We start from the raw sequence: 22,772 nt of genomic DNA, 5'->3' as shown, positions 1-22,772 counted from the left end.
TTTTTGAAATCTGATCAATGCAAAAAAACTGTGGCACTCTCACCTAGGTGAGGGAAACTTTTGAAATACTTCATTCTTGCACACAAGTATGAAAAAAATATCAATGTCCCTAAAGGGAGGCAACATTTCCTGTGATGAACCCATTTTCTTTCCCAGAAAGGGGTTCCTTCAGAAATGCATCTCTACAATCAGAGATGCAAATTAAACAGCTGTTTGCTTTCCAACAAAACATACTGAAAACACAATACAGACAGGAGAAAAATCACGTTATTACAAGTGCATGTCTTTCCCCAGTTTAGGTGAAAATTTAGGCGGGATCTACACAGCCATATGATGTAGTTTGAATTGCGTTGAACTTCATTGCATGTGCTGCCCATATAATGCAGTTCAAACTATATTATATAGCAATGTGGATCCAGCAATTTTTCAACTTTTTTCTGAGAATATGGTAGGTGATCCCCAGAGCCACTTAAAGTTGATCATGAAGTTGAGAAATAGTACATAAATGAGAGGTGTAGCTATAGCCAAAGCAATATGAGATCCTTGCCTCTCCATAAGCATTCTGCTCTTCCAAATGGGATTTTCCTTCAGTCCCTTAATTCTCAGCATTGCAGCTACTGAAAACTTTTGTTAAATATTTATACCCCCCCCCCTGCCGCCCAATTTCATGATTGTTATGGATGCAGGGCCTCCACAAAAGTGAAAAAAAAAAACCCAAAAAATTTCCAGCACTTTATTCCCACCTGGTCCTATTTTCCTATGGGTTGCACAAGCCCTGCCTCCCCTCCAAGTTATTTCCCACTCCGTGTTTGATGTTCATTGATGTATTTTACGATTTATTCTGTGGTTTTAATTATCTATCATTTTTAATTTGGGTTGTTATGTATTTTATATCATTTTATATTTTGTGTACTTGTTGGGCTTGTTTCCTCATATAAGCCGTCCCGAGTCCTCTCAGAGAGATGGATGTGGGTTATAAAAATAAAGCTGTTATTATTATATTATTATTATTATTATTATTATTATTATTATTATTATTATTATTATTATTATTATTATTTTAACTTGAAAAATATCTTTTTGGAATCGCTAAGTCCTTTAGCATGATTCTGTGATGAGCATCTGGCAGAAGCTGACCACAGAGGTATGTTGAAGGACTTCGAGATTCCTAGAGGCAATATATTAATCTAATAATAATAATAAACTTTATTTATATTCTGCCCCCTCTCCAAACAGAACTCAGGGCAGCTTAAAAAGGTAAAGGTTTCCCCTGACGTTAAGTCCAGTCATGTCTGACTCTGAGGGTTGGTGCTCATCTCCATTTCTAAGCCGAAGAGCCAGCGTTGTCCTTAGACACCTCCAAGGTCATGTGGCCAGCATGACTGCATGGAGCGCCAGTGTCAGAGACAGAACGCCACCAGATAAGATTCAACACAGTTTATTAAGGATACAGAACCAAAAATGCCCGTAAAAGACAAAGGGCTAGGCAAACACTCGCCTTCAATATGAAAAGACACTAAAAAACGGTTCAAAAGATGAACCGGATTAAACGGGAGTTTAATCCGGGTTAAACCAAAAATGCTTACTTCAGCCTGGCACTTTAAACAACAAAAACTGGTAAACAAAGATTCAATGAAACGTAAATAACTGGCAGCAGATTTCTCTCTGCTACTCAACAGCTGTGGTTGATTAACTAAGTTGTTACTCCTCCGTGCAGCAAGCGAACTCCGGGTCCAAACACATCAATCAGGGCAGAAGCAGTCAGCGGGGTCCCAATCCGGTCCAAGGTCGAAGGCCAGGTACAGACGTCTTTAGTTCACCAGTTCCACCGATAATCACAGAAGGGATAGTCCGAGGTCGTAGTCAGTCAGTCAGTCCAGCGTCAATCCAGAGTAGGCAATTAATGTCCGTCAAAAAGACGACGGAGGTCCAAGCTATTAAGATTAAACACAAGTTGCACAGGAAAAGCCCACACAGTTCCTCCCGCCGTCTATGCCCAGTGTCCTTGGTAACTTACGTATTCAGCAAACGAATCACACCCGTCTTCAGGAAATTCCCAACAAGAGCCCAAGCGTTCGTCCAGATTACCTTGCCCAACGCAATTAGCCCTGGATTCTAAACCCCATTTTATGCCAGTTTACAACTCCTCATCACTGTCAGCTGTTACCCTAATTCCAGGTGCCTCATCATCATCCTCCTCATCAGAGCTAAAACACCTTTGACTACGCCCCATAGCATCCCCAGCTGTGGATCCCGTCCCATCCCTCCAGCTCGTCCACGGGTCTAATCCTGCAACCCCCCAGTCGCCTCCCATACTATCATTGCCGGTGGCACCCAAATCCTCCCTCACACGAGTCCATTCCATGTCATCCTCCTCTGAGCTAACCACCTCTTCCTCCATTCCCTCGGTAAAACCCTCAAAGGAGTCTTCGTCAGTTGGTTCTGCAAATAAGTCCCGCAGCCGTTTCCTTTCTTGCTCCTCAAGAGAGTCTGACTCCCGAGGAGTCTTACGACCACGTCTCCCAGTATCGGAGCCATAAGGCTCAACCATAACAGCCAGGGCAGCTTACAAGAAGTAAAAAACACAGCACAAAATAACATTACAACTGTCAACATAATACATAAACAATAATATCAACACCTAAAAAATAAACCACAATACAAAAAAGCAAAAATAAAACTTAATACTTAACAACAATATAAAAACCTTACAGACTGACATAACAGTAACACAGAATTTAAATAACATGAATTTAAATTTTGCTGGGTTTAAACATGTTGTCCACCAGAGGCAAAATCAGTTCAAGCCGGTTGGCATTGGTACAGCTAAAGACCACCATCACAGTAGAATTATAATCAACGATTTTCGAATGCCTGCTTCCACGTCCAAGTTTTTAATTCTTTCTTAAAGGAAGCTAGGGAGGGAGCCTGTGTAATTTCTTGGGGGGGGGGGCATTCCAGAGTCAGGGCACCACCACCGAGAAGACCCTTTCCCACGTTCCCACCAATTGTGAGGGTGGTGGGACCATGAAAAGGGCCTCCGTGGAGGATCTTAAGGTCTGACCAGGTTCATAGGGGGAGACACAATCATGCAAATAGGCTGGACCCGAACCGTAAAGGCTCAAACTCTCCGATAATTACATTGGAAAAAGTTAAAGTTACAAATGTGGAAGGCAGACTATAGCATTTAGGCATTGAAAGAAAATAGGGAGGCAAAGTTACCAGAAGCAGCCAATAGGAGTCTAAGGTGTCAACTACAGTAGAGTCTCACTAATCCAAGCCTCGCTTATCCAAGCCTCTGGATTATCCAAGCCATTTTTGTTGTCAATGTTTTCAATATATCATGATATTTTGGTGCTAAATTCATAAATACGGTAATTACAACATAACATTACTGCATATTGAACTAGTTTTTCTGTCATTTTTGTTGTATAACATGGTTTTGGTGCTTAATTTGTAAAATCATAACCTAATTTGATGTTTAATAGGCTTTTCCTTAATCCCTCCTTATTATCCAAGATATTCGCTTATCCAAGCTTCTGCCGACCTGTTTAGCTTGGATAAGTGAGATTCTACTGTATTTTTTATATCTCTCTCCCTACAGTGCATAGCTTTTTGGAGCTGAACAGAAATTTTATTGGAATAGGAATTCTTATAGAGATACAATGTCTTCATTTTGCTCCCTTTCTCTAGCAACACTCTTGACACAATCTCTTCTTTTCCACCAAGGAACTCTGACCTCAAGGAATGTGTTTTCTCAACAGATGCTGTCATCAGAGTGTTCATTGCCAGGCTTGTACAAAACATCAATTCCTGTAAAAACAATAATATCATGTAGTAATCTCATTGCACAGCAATAAATTTTGTTAACCTCCCTTTCCAAGCATGTTGCCAGTAATAAAACATCTTGCAACAACCTAAAGGATAATATTCTTGGAATCTCATCCATTATGCATTCTAAAATATATGTTTGGTGGTTTTATAGCTGTGGGAGACATCAAATTGTCATTGAGCAGCACAGTGATTTCCACCCATGGGCTATTGTATCATTTGACTGCAACTCCCATCATCCCTATTCAACATGTCCAGTGGTTAGTGATAGAGATAAGAAGAAAGAGGCATTATATTTTCTTTGGTGCAGAATCTGGGCCATATATACCAAGGCTTCTTAAACATTTCCCATTCTTGAATCCCTTTTCTCCTAAGAAAAAGCTTAAATACAGGCAACTTTTCCCCATGATAACTCTTTCAGGAGTGAATTTCTTTTTTGCATAATAATGTTTATTTATTTCTTGTAAGTGTAGATACAGCGAAAGTGGGAGAACAAAAAGCAAGTAGTAAAGAATGGTGAGAAGAGAGACAGGGAGTGAAACAAAGAGGAGAAGAAGAAAAAAATTAAGTGCTGTTTGACTTCCCATCTGTGCTTCGGAGACTCTTTTTTCGTTTTCCTTTAAATTTTGTCATTTTCTCTAGCCTCCTTTCCTTTAGTTCACTTCTATATATAAGACAGATCTATCGTAAGATCCATTTTTCTTTTTTCCCCTTCTGAATTTCCCTTCTGAGAGGTAGATTTCTCCCACTTTCTGTTGTCTCACTCCCATTCTTAACTATGAGCCCTCACAATCTCTGAGAATGCCTGCCACAGATGTGGGCAAAACGTCAGGAGAGTATGCTTCTGGAACATGGTCATACAGCCTGAAAAACTCACAGCAACCCACTAACTATGAGTCGTTTGTAAGTTGAATGTTTGTTACTCGGGGACTGTCTGTACTCTGTTGGCTCTTCCTTTTTCTCCTGGATTCATGTAAATGTCTAAAACAGCAGCTGGGGTAAGCTACACACATTTTTCACGATCCCCATATTCAGTTAGGAGACCCCAAATGGAGTCAGGACCCAAAGTTTAAGAAGCTTTGATATGTACCGTAACTTCCAATGCTTCACAGATGAAAATGATGTAGCTGTTGCTTGCCAGTACAATGTCAGTGTGTATTTGAGATGGCAAAGTTGTCAGTGGGGAGAAACATATAAGCTAGGAAGGTGCAGCCATTTGCTTTTGTTTAAGCTTACTGTTGTTGTATTGCTTGAGCTCAATTGCTCTACTGCTGGCACTAGAAGCTTCTGCTGCTGCTGCTTTACATTTTTGAATGCTTTTTCCTTTTTGGAAGTTACCCCCAATGAGGGCAGGGTAATAAGGAGGATTTCCCCTGCCATGTTAGGGCAGTTGGAGGGTATGATGAAACACTACTAACACATCATCAAAAAAGAATAAAATTATATTACCGTATATACTTGAGTATAAGCCGGCCCGAATATAAGCCGAGGCACCTAATTTACCACAAAAAAACTGGGAAAACATTGACTCCAGTATAAGCCGAGGGTGGTAAATTTCAGAAATAAAAATAGATAACAATAAAATTACATTAATTGAAGCATCAGTAGGTTAAATGTTTTTGAATATTTACATAAAGCTCAAATTTAAGATAAGACAGCCCAACTCTGATCAAATCATTATTCTCATCTTCTTCAATGTAAATGTGCTTATGTATCCTTTTAATAATAATAGAGTAAAATAATACATATAAATAATAATAATAATAATAATAATAATAATAATAATAATAATAATAATACAGGAAAATGATACATGTAATAATAAATAGAGTAAAATAATAAATGCAATAATAATAATAAGATCAGAGTGAAATAATAAATATAATAATAATAATAATAATAATAATAATAATAATGTAAAATGAATGTAATAGTAGCAACAATAATAGAGAAAAATAATAAATGTACAGTGGTAATACCAATAATAATAGAGAAAAATAATAAATGTACCATATATTCTCGAGTATAAGCTGACCCAAATATAATCCAACCAGGACCCTCACCTGAGTATAAGCCAAGGGGGCTTTTTCAGTCTTAAAAAGAAGGCTGAAAAACTAGGCTTATACTCGAGTATATACAGTAAATCAAAAGCAGATAACTGGGGTAACAGAAAAAGAATATGAGTAAATAACATTTATTTTGATGTTGAATGTTCATAAGAAAGTAGTCTAGACATGAAGAGTTAATTCCAGCTGGAAGTATCCATACAGGCTTTTCAATGTATATAATGTGATAATAACATCACATCTGTTCTAGGAAGAAGCCGCCCGGGCTTTTCCCCATATGTTTAGACAGGAGTATTCTGACTGGTTGCAGTCCAACATTACTAATGTGATCGTCCACAGTGTTCCAGAATTTATCTTTCAAGACATTGCATAATGCATGAATGTCATAAGGAGTAGGTGCTTTTATGGACAGAAAGCAGATTGTATTCCTGGGGGAGGGGCAAGGGAGGCATTTTCTGCTTTCTGCTACCCTGGCATTGAGGATAATTTCATTTTATGGCTCCCCATAGATCATGAATACCAGAGACTCTCACAAATACAGTAATATACTATCTTTGATAGGCAGCATGGTTGTTCTTTAATTTTAGGACTGCGGGCTTAAGCTGCAGTTTAATTAACAAAAATTCTAATTTCAAATAGGATATCCACTCTTGGTTTTTCAGAGGGGGCTGGATATTCAGCAGAATCCTGAAATGAAGGGTTTAACATGGGTTTTATTTGAAGTTTTTTTTTTAATCAGAGATTTCAATGTATTACATCACATTTCTGAGATATGAAAAAAGTCTGGATTATTACATTGTACATAAAGTCGTTGTTCTCATTTAAGACTAGCAATATGTTTTTTGTTTCTTTTCAGCGGAATTTAATCAAGTCTGTATTTGTTTTTCTCTGAAACTCAAGCTGAGATGAACATCACTGCCATAGGGATCAATGGAACTCACATGCCACCTAGTGCTTCTCTGAACCAACCCTTTACCCCAAAGGGGACTAGGAGTTGAACCTGGATTTCCAGATAATATCCAAGGACCTCTGGGCCCCAAATCAAATTAACTTATTTTGTTAAAAAGTGGACAGTACAACTGACTCTAATCGTATATTTAGTGTTCAGAGAAGGAAGATGATAAAAAGAAGAATATTTCTAGGCTAGCCCCCACCCTCCAAACTTTCTGCACACAATTAAAGCCCTGGCTTTTCCAACAAGTCTTCAATCATGTTTAGACTCTCTAATAACACACATGGGGACCTTTAGATTCTTTATTTGCACTTTATAATTTTTAGATTGAATACTGCTGTTTTATCTGCAGCAATTGCTGTATTTTATTGTTTTTACCGGGGGTATTGTGAATTTGTGATGTTGTGTTTGACTGTTTATTGTCTATGTTTTGTTTTGCATTGTTGTATTTTGTATGTCACACATTGAGTGTTCAGTGAGCTGCCCTGAATCTCTCTGGGAGATGGTGGCTGGATATAAATAAAGTTTTATTTTTATCATCAGCATCATCATCATCATCATCAGGTTTTCTTGCTCTTCCTCTTTGCTAAAAAATACATCATTCCAAGAATGGGGGCCATTGGATTGTGATTTCATTTGGCCACAATGTAATTTGTAGGCTAACTATATTGATAGGCTCTTATATTGCATAAGATACTCAACAGTAAACACTGTGTGTGAACAGATTAAGTTGGTAGTTCGGAGTGTTGTTGTTTTTGTTTTTGTCTTTTCCTTTTAGGGGGCCATTTGCAGAATATTACACATCTGGCTCAAAGACATATATCAATTCTGATTTCAAAACATTTTAAATGTTTAAGCCAGTGATTCTCAGCCTGGGGCTCCAGATGTTTTTGGCCTTCCAGAAATCCTAACAGCTGGTAAACTGGCTGGGATTTCTGGGAGTTGTAGGCCAAAAATATCTGGGAATCCCAGATTGAGAACCACTGGTTTAAATGTTTACAAAAGATGATGATTGTGCCTTTCAACATTATCTGTGCTTGTTTTTATTTGATATAAAATGCTGGTATTTTGTTGAGGTTTATTGGTGAGAATTCAACAATATAACTTCTACCACTTTTCTTCTAAAAATAGTGTTTCTAGTCCCTTTGTCCTCCACCCCATGTTTTGTGCTTTCAAGTTCTTCCCAACTTATGGTGACCCTGAGGCAGTGGTTCTCAACCTGTGGGTCCGCAGATATTTTGGCCTTCAACTCCCAGAAATCCTAACAGCTGGTAAACTGGCTGGGATTTCTGGGAGTTGTAGGCCAGGACACCTGGGGACCCACAGGTTGAGAACCACTACCCTAAGGTGAACCTATCACAAGGTTTTGGTTGTAAGATTTGTTCAGAGGAGTCCTCTGTTTAAAGATCATCAAAGAAGAAGATACCACCATCCTTGGAAGCAGTTTATACTACTGTTGATTAGCTGCTAAAATAAAGAAGTTCTTCCTAATGTTTAGGAGTGATCTCTTTAAATTGCTTGAATCTGGTAAACTGGCTGGGATTTCTGGGAATTCTAGGCCAAACACATCTGGGGATCCCAGGTTGAGACCCCAGGTCTAAACAATTCTTGTATCCAACAAAATCTAGAGCAGTATTATATTAGCCCATGCCCTATAAGGATTGTTCTTCCCAGAAATGATGTCATTGTGGTGCACACTGCTAAGTTCTCACATTACTGAGACATTATCATAAATAATTTAGAAGTAAACTCTGCTTGTCAAAACTAATGACCAAAATGCAGTTTCCGAGGCATTTATGCTCAATTGTGTGTATGTATATGTATTCCATTTCCTTTGATAATTAGCGTAGGCTTCTCATCTTCACTGTAAATTAATAAGATGCTTGCGATAATTCATTTCTAGTGATGTTGGAATCCATTTCTTCTAGCAAACATGATGTGAATTTAAAGGGAAATGATCTGAAAGCTACTTTCAGACAATTTCTCACATATCAGATCCCCCTCCACATTTTTAAGAACTAATGCTTTTCCTAAGGCTGAATGCTTTCCTTACTGCTATACATCTTGGGGACACATCCTATTGAACTTAATGGGACTTATCCGCCAGAGATTAGAAAGTTATTTTTTCAAAGGAAGTGTTACTATTTTTACTGTTTTAGAGAGTAACAGGAAAAATTGCCCCATAAAGCATTTTTGCTTTCCCCAAATAGTAAAAATATTGTTTATGTATAAGTTGCTCTCATGTATAGGTCGAGGACAGGTTTTGGGGCCAAAATTATAGATTTTTATATGATCCATAGATTAGTCAAAGGCCATTCCAGAGAAGGGAAACACAACTGCCATTTCTCCATCCAGGCATCCAGAAGGCCAGAGGGTAGAAGGGGTTGGATGTTTTTAATGGTTCTTCCAGGATGGACTAAGCTAATTACTACTAGTCAAGGAATGTGGTTGTCCCTTTCGTTTTATAAGAATGACATTGACCTGAAAAATAGTCGACCCTGGGTTTTTAGTTACTTTTTGACTAACATTTCTAAACTTATACAGGAGTATAAAGAGTGCTGATTAAATGTTACCTGACATATAAAAAGTAACAATATTACCAGTATTACTTTCAAAAGTTGTTTACCTCCTTATTATGATCAAAACTAAGGCCTTACAGATGTAACTGCAGGCACAGTACAATCCTCATATATGCAGGGGAATACTGTGGAAACAGTAAACCATTGATAATATTAAACCCTTTTGAAATGAATGGGTTTGGCCAGAAATTACCATAGAATCACTTTGGAGGACATCCCCAGGAATTTGTTAGGTCATCCATGGGAAACTCTATGGCAACTTCTGGCAGAGGCGTACAATAGAATTGCATGGAAGACCTAGAGCATTTCTAAAGAGAGCATATTTTGCCTGATGAAACTGTGGGACTCCCATGAGTACAGGAGTCATATAGTAATGTATAAAAGGGAGGAGGAGAAGGGAGAAAGGAATCTCAGTACCATTAAGACTAACAGCTTTATTTTCACATGAGCATTTGTAGCGTACAATCTACTCCCTTGGGTTCACCCTAAAGTGTTAGTTACTTCTGTTAAAAGCTCTTGTACTCTAATGCGTATTGGATCAGTGCACCGCTTAATGTTTAAATTTTGCCCCTCCTTTGATTCCTGCTCCTGACGTTCATACATGAGACATTTCACATGAGCTGAAGTTTAAACGTTGTATTTACAGATTACCAAATCAGTCCTTGCTTGAAGAAGAGCAGCAAATGGTATCACTTGCCATTCAATTAGGCACCAACTCAAGTACATAGGAACAAAGGCTGGTTAATTGATTAGGTCTCCTGATATAGGAAATCACATAAACTCCAATAGGATTCAGTTCCGGTGGAATAAATTTTCTTTTAATTCAGTTGCAGAACTTGAGAAGAAGTCAGCATATTTTAAACCAGCATTTTGTGAAGCAATGTACAAAAGTATATTATCTAGCTTCTGTTTAAAAGCCTCCAAAGAATGAGCCTCCACCACAATCTAGGGCAGAGACTTCCACTGCTGACAACTCTCAAAGTTAGGAAGTTCTTCCTAATGTTCAGGTGGAATTTCCTTTCCTGTATTTTGAAACCATTGTTCCATGTCCTAGTCTCCAGGGCAACAGAAAACAAGCTATGACTTCCCCTCACATATTTATACATGGCTATCGTATCTCCTCTCATCCTTCTCTTCGGCAAACTAAACATGCCCAGCTTTTAAGCCGCTCCTCATACGGCTTGCTCTCCAGACCCTTGGTCATTTTAGTCCCCCTCCTCTGGACCCATTCCAGATTGTCAACATCTCCTTTCAATTGCGTTGCCCAGAATTGGACATTTTATTCCACGTGTGGTCTGACCAGGGCAGAATAGAGGGGAAGCATGATTTCCCTGGATCTAGACACTATACTCCTATTTATGCAGGCCAAAATCCCATTGGCTTTTGTAGCTGCCGCATCACATTGTTGGCTCATGTTTAACTTGTTGTTCATGAGGACTCCAAGACCTTTTTCACACATACTGCTATCGAGCCAGGCTTCCCCCATTCTGTATCTTTGCATTTCATTTTTTCTGCCTAAGTGGAGTATCTTGCATTTGTCCCTGTTGAACTTCATTATGTTAGTTTTGTCCCATTTCTCTAATCTGTTAATCCTAATTGTCATCCTTTTTAGACTGGAATGCGTTTTTTCATCACAATTTACTACATTGTGTAAATTACTCAGTTCTCTTTTAAAAATTATATGTATACTTTTACTCTTTCATCTCTCCCCTAGCCTCCACATACTCTATGCACAACTACAATCTTTTTCCAAGATCACTCTTCTTGTTGCTTTATCCTCTTGTTTGCTGTCTCTCTTAGAGCAATATTTTGTTGTTTTCATGATTTTTATGACCCTGGTGCAACTACCCAAGGGGTTTATTTCCAGATCTGACCCAAAACTGAGTGTTTTCTATAATAAATTGTCAGTCCATACTGTAGTAGCAGCCTACAACAAACAGCAACACTACAAAACTTTCTTTATATCCCACCCCATCTCTCTGTGGGGATTCAGGGTGGCTCACAGACATAAAAAGGCAAATATTCGGTGCCTTGTACTGTAATAAATAATACAATTTAAATAAAATACAATTTAAATAGTATAAAACAAATAATTATAAAAGCAATAATAACCATCCTATACCACACATTAAAACATCCTGCCCAGCTAGTATCCCAGTTTGGCAAGGGAAGTTCTAGTTCATCAACTAGTGTCCCATATTTCAGTTTCAAAATATACATATATATTATTGACAGCCTGAACTATAGCCACAGAACCTCATCACAAAGGCCAGGTGAAGCATCCCATTTTGGCAAGAAAAGAGAGGGGCAGTGGGGTGAATCTGTCACATCTCGGCGACCCTACCCACAACACACGTGAAAAGCATCACCCTTCTGCAGAGGATTCGTGCTGGCTCCATTGGCGCCAGCAGTACTCGGAAAGCCTCCCATGTTGTGTGGGAAGCGCCCAAGAATGCCTCCACCCCAGTTTCCAGAAGTCACACGATGTTGTGTGATAGCCAGCATGAGACTCTGTCCTCAAGACAGGGTGGAAGCACCATAAGATGCTGATTTAGGTAAATGCGATGAGGTTGACAGTATGTATACGAATTCACTGTCAGAGTAATTTGCAGCGCAGCAGTAGTTGGAGGGAATCAGTGGAATGCAGAATGAAGTGACACCCAGAGACATTAGTAAAACTATATACAAGGTTTTACTGTAAGCAGTAATAATCAAGACAAACGGACTTGCAGACAATGGACACAGGACTTGACTCTCACTCTAGGCAGACAGGACTCGACTCAACTCAGAACTGAACTGATGCAATCAGCAATACACACACACTTGTGTCTGGACACTCCCTGGTTCCAGCCACACATCAAGGACATCACAGCTTCTTAGTAATTAACTCTTTACAGACTATAACATACTCTGGATGATGCAATCAGTATGCAATACAGGCAAGACACAAATTTCATTTAAACACTACCAATACACAAATCCCACATTAACATTCACCTCCTTCTTCATATCCTATGAAAACCTCAAATCCAGGAATGTAATATTCTCAACACAAGATAGAGGACAATTGAGGGATGTAGTAACTTTAGCTGCTTCACGGATATAGAACTTCCTGGAGACTTGCTGTAACCATGAACTAGCGCATGTTTAATCCTCCAGATTTTTCTGGATGGAAACTGCCACCAGTCCTATCCAGCTCAGGCAACATAGCCCAACAATGTTTGGGGGAGCACATGTTCTCCATCTCTGCCTGAACACTTCTACTCCTCACTTAAGGCAACTGAAAACTTAAAGAGAATACATGAGTAACACACACTTCTACTTGTTACCCTTCTGGTTTGGCATTTGAAGATGGAACCAGCATATTGACTTGGTAAAAAAGAATGTACTGTAGAGTAAAAGCCAAAGATGTGTACCTTGTCACAGTGTACACATCATCAGACTGTGGGCGGCAGAAGGAGGCAGTGGTCAGCTTTGCCGTGAGGTGTGGGGAATACAGTACCCCACACCTCGCATTGCCTGTTTTGCCGGGGGGGGGATCCCACGGGGGGAAATGAGGTGCGTTTGTAGTGTGTGTGGCTTTCCCCCCATAGATTGGGCAACATGGGAAGTTTTCCATGTTTCCAGGGTGGTGGTGGCATGCCGATTCCACCCCTCTGCACCCATGGACCCAGTACAATGTCATTTGATGAGAGCTAGCTGGCTCTGAGGGTGACCGGGGCTAGATCAATGATTGCTGCTGAATCTAGCCCCGCATGATGAAGTTGTTAGTTGTGTCTGAACGTTCTCTCTCCATGTTATGCCAGAATCTTGCCAGTGGTTCACAAATCACTTGTATATCAATTTTTGGGCACATCTAATGCACTATCACCTTTGAGTAGGAATTGGAAACCAATGAGGCTGGCAAGCTCTTGAAGTTTCTAATACAGTATCTGTAATGTTTTTGTACTTTTAATATATTGTTAGCTGGATATTTTGTATTGACTTTTAACCTCTTATTTATGCACCTTATCTCCAGATAGATAAAGCATTCTCTTTACTTGTTTCCGTTTAAATGAAGTAAGAGGTCCTGCGAGCTCCATAGCTATAAGTGTATAACCAAATATTTACAAAAATCCTTCCTTCTTAATGTTGGGTTGAGTTAAGGTGGAGCATCTGAATCTGCCAACCTTTTCAAGTCTTTAAGCCTATAGACTGCCATCATTATATTGAGTTTGAGGTTGGAATTCACAGGATGACATTTAATGAAAAAATAAACATACTCTATGAAAGGAACACAATAGAATTCTAATAATAAATATTTGCTTCCTTCAACTACAGATTGATCTGGAGCCAGAAGGAAGAGTGTATGTCATCATAGACCTTTCGGGATCATCAGGTGAAGGTAAGACGGATGAATTTTATGGCATCCTTTCATAAATACATGTTTAAAAGATGTATTTCCTTCATCTGCATCTCTATTTCTGTTCATTAGCTGAATGGGTAACTTTGCAAGTTCCATATACATAACCCTGAGCTTTTGAAAAGGAGGAACAGGGAAGTAAATGTAATAAATAGCAATTAATGTATCTGAAATAATTTGACAGTGGAATATGTACCCATGCTTTTAAAAATGTATGCATCATGGTATAGAATGTGTTGGTTACCATTGGTAGGCTTTTGGAATAAGATGGGAAGGTTGGTATACAGTACATTGAAAGCATAGACTAGTTTGACCAGTGTTGAATTGATTTTATCATTCATCTCACCATGACTTCCTCCTTTCACTCAACTAGAGTGGAGGAAGGAGAGAGGAACCTTTTAAATGGGAAGGAACAGATGAAAGGCTCAGCAAGAAACAGATTTTAACTGTATTTTCTGTACATTTTCAGTAGCCATAGGTCTACCATTACAAATGATGTCTCTTCTACATTGCTTATTTTGAATGACGTTATTTTCCTCTCCACCCATCCTGTCCCCAGTGTGCCAAATGATGCTGCACCATGACAGAATAATATTAAAAAAGAGAGATGTTTAGTGGAACAAAGCAGCCCATTAATGTCCTCTGGGAGTTGTTAGAATTTATTCCTATCACTGCCCTTCTCATGTGTGAGAAGAATTAAAATTATTATTGGGTTGCTGTGAGTTTTCTCGGCCATGTTCCAGAAGCATTCCCTCCTGACATTTCGTCCACATCTGTGGCAGGCATCCTTAGAGGTTGTGAGATCTGTTGGAAAGTAGGCAAGTGAGGTTTATATATCTGTGGCTTTGAAGCTGCAAGGCCTTTCAATGCTAATCAAGGTGGCCAATTTCAACATTCACATTGAAATAGACCAGAGGTCTTTCTCCCACCTTGGACATTTCACAGATATATAAACCTCACTTGTTTAGTTTCCAGCAGACCTCCCAACCTCTGGGGATGCCTGCCATAGATGTGGGTGAAACGTCAGGAGATAATGCTTCTGGAACATGGCCATACAGCCTGGAAAACTCACAGCAACCCAGTAATTCTGGCCTTGAAAGCCTTCAACAACACAAATTATTATTATTAAAATCTTTAGCTCCGCTGTACTCTGAACAATGTCTGGATTTTTAAAAATGAAATTATGAACAAGTTTCACAGCAACCCAATAATAGTTTAGCACTTAGTTTGCCTTCTAACATGAATGGCAAATAATCTTGAACTCAAAATCTGGGAGAAATGTTGAACAATGCAAGGAACTTTTCCTTTGTTTGCCTTAGACTCGACACTTTACAATCTGTGAGTGTGACTAGTGCATTAGAGTATTCATAAAATTAATTTAAGCAAATGGTACATGTTTTGCATTGATTCAATTGTCACAGAGATTCAGTGCACTTACTGTATTTCTGTTCTATTAATACCTTTGTTGAATACCAGTCTTTTGTGTTCACTCCTTTCTCAGTGAATGAATCTGTATATGAGCTACAAATTGACATGCTCCGCCTCAACTTTCTGCCAATCTTTAACATTTGAAAAAGGAATGCGTTGTATTTGGAAATGAATCAATTACATTCTATTTTTGAACATGGGGTATCTACACAGCAAGAAATCACAGGGGCTGAGAATGTGAGAACAAATGGCATTTCTTATTTTTTTAAAACGAAAGCTGTAATTTTCAGACATTCAGAAAGAACCCATGGTTTCCAAGTAATAGGTAATTCCTGCAAGTCTTTTTGAATGCCCACATTTTTCCTTAATTATCGTCTTAATCTTTGCATCCTTCAACTTTTTTCATCATAAATTGCTTATGCCAACTCTGAATCTGATATAGGGGTTGTAAAGCGAATGAAAGGGCTATACCAGAATGGTAATAATGTCGATGGCAGAGAAGCATAAGCTGTGATTTACCAAAGCCCACCAGAACATATATTATGTTCCAGCAGTTGATAGTTCACTCACCCACTCCTTCTTTTTCTGCTGTTCTAGGTGGGCAGCAAAACCCTGGGAGCTTTATTGAGCCCCACCTCCAAAACAAGAGTGTTTTATTTTGGAGAATGTAAGGTGTTCAAATCTAATCAGCAATGAGAAAGCTTTGATGGCAACTAACATTTTCTAAAGTTGCCTTTTTAAAAAAATGCCCTTGCTAAACTAGGGAAATTCCAGGAATTTTGACTGTGTCATCCTTGCTGTGTACATCAATATATTCAAGAAAACTATGCACAGAATTACAGACTTCAGTTGCCAGGTTTGCCAGGTATCCATTATTAGAAAGGATGTCCTTCATTTGAGGGCCAGAAAGCTTGTTCATTCTGTGACTGGCGTCTCTAATTATAAGGGACGGCCTCTATTTGCGGGTAAGAAAACTTTTTCCTTTTTGTATAGACTGAACAAGATATGTGGGGGGGGGGGATCGTATTTTTGGTATGTGGTCTTTGAGTTTCATACTGATTTAGTTGCAAACTTTGAGATTTGGAAATGTAAATTACAGATCCATAACACATACGAGATACACAAAATAAAAGGCAAAAAGAACCATGTATTGTAGAATACATGTATGTTCTGATAAACTTAGACAGAGCTTAGTTCCAGGCAGAATGTGAACCCAATTGTAAACAAAGATATGAAAGCAACAACAATATATTGATAATTCATCAACTCAAAACAGGTGCCATGGTAGAAAGCAACGGCTGATGCAATCAGATGGCTGATGTACTCTAGTGGAAGTTAAGTGTACCTGGTGTTTCTGTCACTTCAAGAAACTATTTGTAGGAGAACAATGTTTATGTTGCAGAGGAGCACACGAAGAGCCTCTTATTTCACTAACACAGATATGTCAGGTAGTTAGGCAAAGAAAAATATAAAATAAGCTGACGGGAGATAGAAGTCAGACTGTTTGCAATCTCGAACATAGAATAATTATCTTGCTAACATATTCATAGTTGATAACCAGACATGAGGATGGAGATAGACAATAAAGATAGAGATGGAGAAGTTCTGCTATTCTGTGCAAAATAGATTTATTTATTTATTTATTTGCAGTATTTATATTCCACCCTTCTCACCACAAAGGAGACTCAGGGCAGATCTCAATGTACATATACATGGCAAACATTTAATGTAATTAGACATACGACATACAGACACAGACAGGATATAAGGAATTTATGAAACCTTGTACGCAATAATGTAATGGAAGTACTGTGCTCAGACATTCATGTGTCCTCCCTCAAAAAAGCGCATAAGTGTGTATATTGATTGTTGCCTATAACAAAAGATTAATATATGACCTGCACATTCTCCCATACAAATATCCTTAATTTCCAATACTTAAAAATTATTTGGCAGTTTGGATTTTATTGCCCTCTCATGTTGGATGCCCAGGCAAACAGAAGGTGATAAAGAAGACCTTTAAAAAGCCATGTAAAGACCTATATTTTCTGTCAGGCCTACCAGCCAGTCTTTAAGTGCAAATTTTAAATGTGTGTCATTTGTTTAATCACTGTTTTGTGTATTTTAACATGTATTTTATAGAAATACGTTTTAATATATAGCTTTTATAGAAATACATTTTAAAAACGGAAATGTGTCCATGATGTATGTGGCTGGTACTTTAATTTTAGTTTGTTACTTAGGTAAATTGCAAACATGTGACTATCTACTAGGCTTGTGCATTTCAGCCGAACCTCAAGCTGTTGCTGCTATCCGGATTCCGAGGGGACTACAGTTCCGTTTTTGTGCGCCTCCCAAAAATGGGTGGGTGCTCAAATGGGTGTTTTCGGCCCTTGCCGTTATGGGCGTCTGAAGAAGCTGAAGGAAAATAGCCAAAAAGAATCTATGCACAAGTCTAAGATCTACTTCTTAATTGTGAACACTGCATCTCATGAGTTTCAGCTGCCCCTTATTGCTGTTTTGAAAACCTGGCAATACTAGACCTCACTAAGACTTGATTGTGTTCTCCTGTGATAGGGTCACTTGAGGTTACAGCACAAAAGAGTAGTGCTTATCTTTCTTGTGGAATCAAATGGAACGTGGTCCCCAATTTTGAAATCCTCACTGGAGGCCCTAATCCTTTATATTTTCAATGCTTTCAGCAGCCTTTGAAATGAAATCTTGAAATGTCAAAGTAACAGGAGCTGCACAGTTAGATTTTCTCTTGCTGTTCTGTAAATTAAAGAGAGGCCCATCACAAAGGGAAGTGAGATGAGAAAACCGGTGAACTCATCATGTGAAAATTAAATGAATGAGATCCTAAAGCCTTCTGTGTTTACTCCGACCTTGTGTAGTCCTCGTGCATGGCATGGTCTAAAAGAGTTTCTAAGTGTACGTGCATGAACACAGCCTCAACAGGGGAGAAGGTGTGACTGAAAAATCCCAAACAAGTAGCAGAAGGTGTCTTTTCTTCGTATGGTTACTATATCCTTGATTGTTAGACCATCAGGAAAAATACAGTCAATGCATTCTGGTCCATTCGTGGGAATTCTGAAGGATGTCTTCTTTAATGTACAAGTTCCAACATCAGTGGTATAATATAAATAAGCATACCCCCCTCCCAACTTGGCAGGAACAGACCCTATTCATCCTCGGTTCATAGAAAAATAGAGATGGAAGAAACTACTAGGACTATCCAGTCCAAACCCCTGATTGGAATATTTTTATGGCCCTAGATGCCTTCTCTGGAGCCTGCGGTAATTTTCATAACACTTTTGGTCCCAGAAAAGGAGTTTTTTTCTAAACAAGAAGAAAACCAGACACAACTTCAGGTTGCTTCCTATGGAATTCTGGAACTTGCGGCCAAAGAACTCTTGGATCTCCCTACTATAAAGTCCAGAATTCCACAGAACATTGCTATGGCAGTTAAAGCAGAATAATAGCACTATATAATCCTTAGTCTTAAAGAAATCCTTTCCCCTATTTTATCCTCCCCCTTTTTCTTCGTTTCCCAGTAACCTTCCTTTTATTAATTGATTTTGTTAAACAATTGGGGGTTATTGTTGAAAAATTCATTTTTGTACTGGAAACTCCCCAGAAAATACACACCTAGATGTATTTTCTACCTGTCACTTGTTCACAGAAGATCCATGCTTTATTTCCAAAGGATTGAGACTTTTTGTGGGTGCCCTGGCTTTAGGAATGCCATCTTCAGCATCATCTTTGCATTGATCCCTTATAGTACTTTAGCCAACATTAAAAAAAAAACTATTTTCAGATTTCCCAGGCAGCATGGCTATATATTTCTTGTCTGGTAATACTCAAATATTTTATTCAGAACAGTTTTCTGTTGTGTTGGATGTCAGCTCCTATCTTCCTCAATGACCGTATTGCCTTGTGATAATGGGACTTGTAATCTGACACATCAAGACTATATCAGCTGCCTTATAAAATCCTCTACTGACCCCTGTGATTATTGATTCCAGCCTCAGTTGATCAAGAAGACTGCTGAAACATACTCTCTGGATTTCCACGCTGATGATTTTTGCTATTACTAGCCAGATATATTAAAGTGGTAATTCTGTCCATAAAGCCAAGAAGGCGGGAGGAGGGGAGATACAGATATGGTTCCAACTGTTCCATTAGCTGTTCTAGCAACACTGTCATGTTTTTTTCTCTCCTTGCCTCTATGTTTGGCACCAGCCTCTTGTTGTATTTCATCTTAATGCGTCTCCTCCTGGAAGATGCTTTTCTCTACTCGGCGCCCTGCTTCCATTAGCTTGGGCCAAAGCTGCCTACTTCGTAATCTTCAGCTCTGGTTATCACCGAGTCAGCAGTTTCCCAAATAAAGCCTTTCTCCATTCTCTTCTCTTTTGTTGGAAGAGAATAGTCTGAACAGTGTGACATTCTTGCTTCCTTGGCCCCTACTTTTCTGCTGGCAGTTGTCCCAAAAGCACATTGATTTTCCATAGTAAGCTGACTTTCCTCTTTGGTAAGCATTTTGTTTTTGCAGACTATGTCCATAAGACCGCTTACCTTCCCCCTGGTGTTCTTAGAGCAATGCTTTTTAAGATGCTTCCTGGATATATGATGACATTTTTCTTCTTTGAATATGATATCAAACATCTGATGGCTATACTTAAAAAAAAGAAAAGATTTCCATCGTATTCTACTCTCTCAGTGAGCCTTCTTCCATTGCCTGTAGCATTTGCTTATTTATTTATTTACCATATTTATATTCTGCCTTTGTCACCCCAGAGGCAAAGCATTGGACAAGCCTTCTGTTTGATTACATAAGTTTTTGTGGTCCAAACTCAGCCCTTGTCAAAAATTTGCCTCCTTAATCTAACGTTTAGCCAAGCAGCAGTCAAGAAGAATTCTTGTTTCCCGTACCTTGTTTGGGTGTGCCTCTGACTGTGATGGCTCTGAGTTCTGGCAGAGAACTCCCTTCTCTCTTAGTAGCAATTCATAAATTCTCATTTACACGATACCAGTTGCAACCTGTTCTGTGCCAGAATAGTTTGCAATTCCAGGCCTTCCCAAGAGTTCTTTGAGTGCTAAATACTGACATACAGTACTGTTAACATAAGCTTTATTGGTGGTAAATGATACAGCAGATGGTTGATAACAGAGAGGCATACTAACCCTGTCACTGATGCTCAACCAATGGGAGGAATTGATTCCTAAATTAATTCTACCCAGATTCTCCCAGATCAGCAATAATAATAAACTTTATTTATATTCCGCTTTATCTCACCAGAGGGACTCAGAGCAGATTAAAGTATACACATACAAGGGGTATTTATTAAAGGTTTCCCCTGACCCACTTTCTGTGGACTGAGAGCAATGAAACTTGGCACAGTTATTAGTCCTTCTCTACATAGGTGCCACCTTGGGACATACACTTCTCCCATCTTTTTAAGCTATTGTAAACACCTCTCTTGTAGAAGTCAACAGGTTGCTCCAAAAGCCATGCTGTGACTTCGGAAATCAGAGTCTCATCATTTTAAAAATGCTTGTCCTTCAAAAATAACTTCATTGTTGGAAAGAGGTGGATGTCCCAAGGTCTGAGGTTGGGTGAATAAGGAGGATGTGGTAGAATTTCAAAGCCACAGGAGCATGCTTCCATTTCGGCAACATGTGAGATGTGAACTGGTACATTGCCTTGCAGAAGGCGGACACCTTTGGTGAGCATGCCACGTCTCGAGGTTTTGATGGCCTCCCGCAATTTCTGCAGCAGTGACGCATAGTATGCCCCAGTGATCATGGTACCCTTTACTAGGAAATCCATCAATACTACTGGTCCCAAAATACTGTGAGCATGATCTTGCCTATCGAGAGTTGGGTACATAGAATCATAGAGTTGGAAGAGACCTCACGGGCCATCCAGTCCAACCCCCTGCCAAGAAGCAGGAAAATCACATTCAAAGCACCCCCAACAGATGGCCATTCAGCCTCTGCTTAAAAGCCTTTTTTGGAGGCAGTGAGTCTTGATGCTTCCATTGCATTGACTGGACTTTAGTTTCAGGATCATAGTGATAGACCCAGCTTTCATCCTGTTAGATCAGTCTGTAGAAAAAATCACCCTGGTTTCCATGGCACATTGTCAATAGAGCCTAAGAGCATTCGACTCGTTCCTGCTTCTGGAAAGGTGTGAACAGCCGGGGAACCCAGTGAGTGGATACTTTATGCATGTGAAGATGGTCTTGGATGATTTTTTCCACGGATCCCACACTAATCAATAGCAGAGTGGGGTCGCCCTGGAATTGGAGCTGTTTGTACCAAAGTCGACCACATTTGAATTGGCAATGCCAGTTCTTGACTGCATCATATGATGAGGAATCATCACCACAAACCTCTTTCATCTCATCAAACATCTCCTTTGGTGTGCGGCCTTTCAAGTAAAGGAACTTGATGACTGCTCTGTATTCCACTGGGTCCGTTATCAAACCTCACACCACTTCAGCACCTGTAAAATCAAGACTGCTATCAGTTCTGAGTTGTAAATTGGCACGTAACCCATAGAGACTTATAACATTACACATGTGCAGTTTCAGCATCCTGTGATAAATAGAAGTGAGTCAGGGGAACTCTTTAATGAACGCCCCTCATATAACGCAAACATTCAATGCCTTTTACACAGTGAACAACAATGACATACAATACACAGACAAAGCTAAAGGCCTTACCCTTTAATTGCCGGGATCAGAAGGTGATGCTCAACTCTGGCCATGGAGAGGTGCTCTTGTTCCATTTTCCCATGCCGAGGAGCCTGTTGTCCATAGACATCTCTGATCGTGTTGTCTGCATGTCTGTATGGGGTCCCCTTTACCTTCCCGCAGAGGCGTTACTTATTGATCTACTTGCACTGCATGCTTTCAAACTGCTAGATTGGCAGAAGCTAGGGCTAACTGCAGGAGCTCACGCCAACTCACAGCTCCAAACTGCCAACACTCTGGTCAGCAGATTTCCTGCAGCTTGCAGTTTAACCCGCTGCGATACCACAGCCCCATAATCAATTCACCATTGTATATGGGGCATGTGGACTGGAGTCCCCCCTCCCAGATAATGGTGAAAGATGAAGCAAACAAAATCAGAATATAAATAAACTGTAAATAAATAAATAAATAAATAAATAAATAAATAAATAAATCAAAGTGCTTGGGTATAATTCATACACCTCCCATATTTATGAAAAGTGTGGACACAGGTTAAGAACAGGGGGAAATCACACTCAAAGCCCATTTCTACTCTTCATTTTTTCCCTAATTTCAAACTACAAAGCTAATGTAAAAGTATCTTACAAGATCACAAATATAAATAGATTCTTGCCACTGGACACTTGTTTATATCTGGCCAATATGGATCACAAAACCATCTGCCCAGTGGCAGAAATCCAACATATTACAAAACATAACTCATCAATTTCCTGTAAAATGCACTTCATATACATTCCAGCTGCAAATTGTTCCTTT

The 22,772-nt window shown here is 39.2% G+C and overlaps 1 protein-coding gene across 2 annotated transcripts in view; it reads left to right on the top strand.

The window, feature by feature from the left end:
* Positions 1 to 22,772, top strand: part of prkce (protein kinase C epsilon) — a 371,743-nt gene that overhangs the window by 156,058 nt on the left and 192,913 nt on the right. For both annotated transcript variants that reach the window (XM_062971287.1, XM_062971291.1), the window contains exon 2: positions 13,749 to 13,812. In XM_062971287.1, the coding sequence (XP_062827357.1) occupies positions 13,749 to 13,812 (64 nt within the window). The remainder of the gene's footprint in view (positions 1 to 13,748; positions 13,813 to 22,772) is intronic.

Source organism: Anolis carolinensis, chromosome 1 (assembly GCF_035594765.1).
Source record: "Anolis carolinensis isolate JA03-04 chromosome 1, rAnoCar3.1.pri, whole genome shotgun sequence".
In the NCBI taxonomy this organism is placed as follows: domain Eukaryota; kingdom Metazoa; phylum Chordata; class Lepidosauria; order Squamata; family Dactyloidae; genus Anolis; species Anolis carolinensis.
Note: the sequence above shows the minus strand (reverse complement) of the source record. Positions and strands in the feature narration are given on the sequence as shown.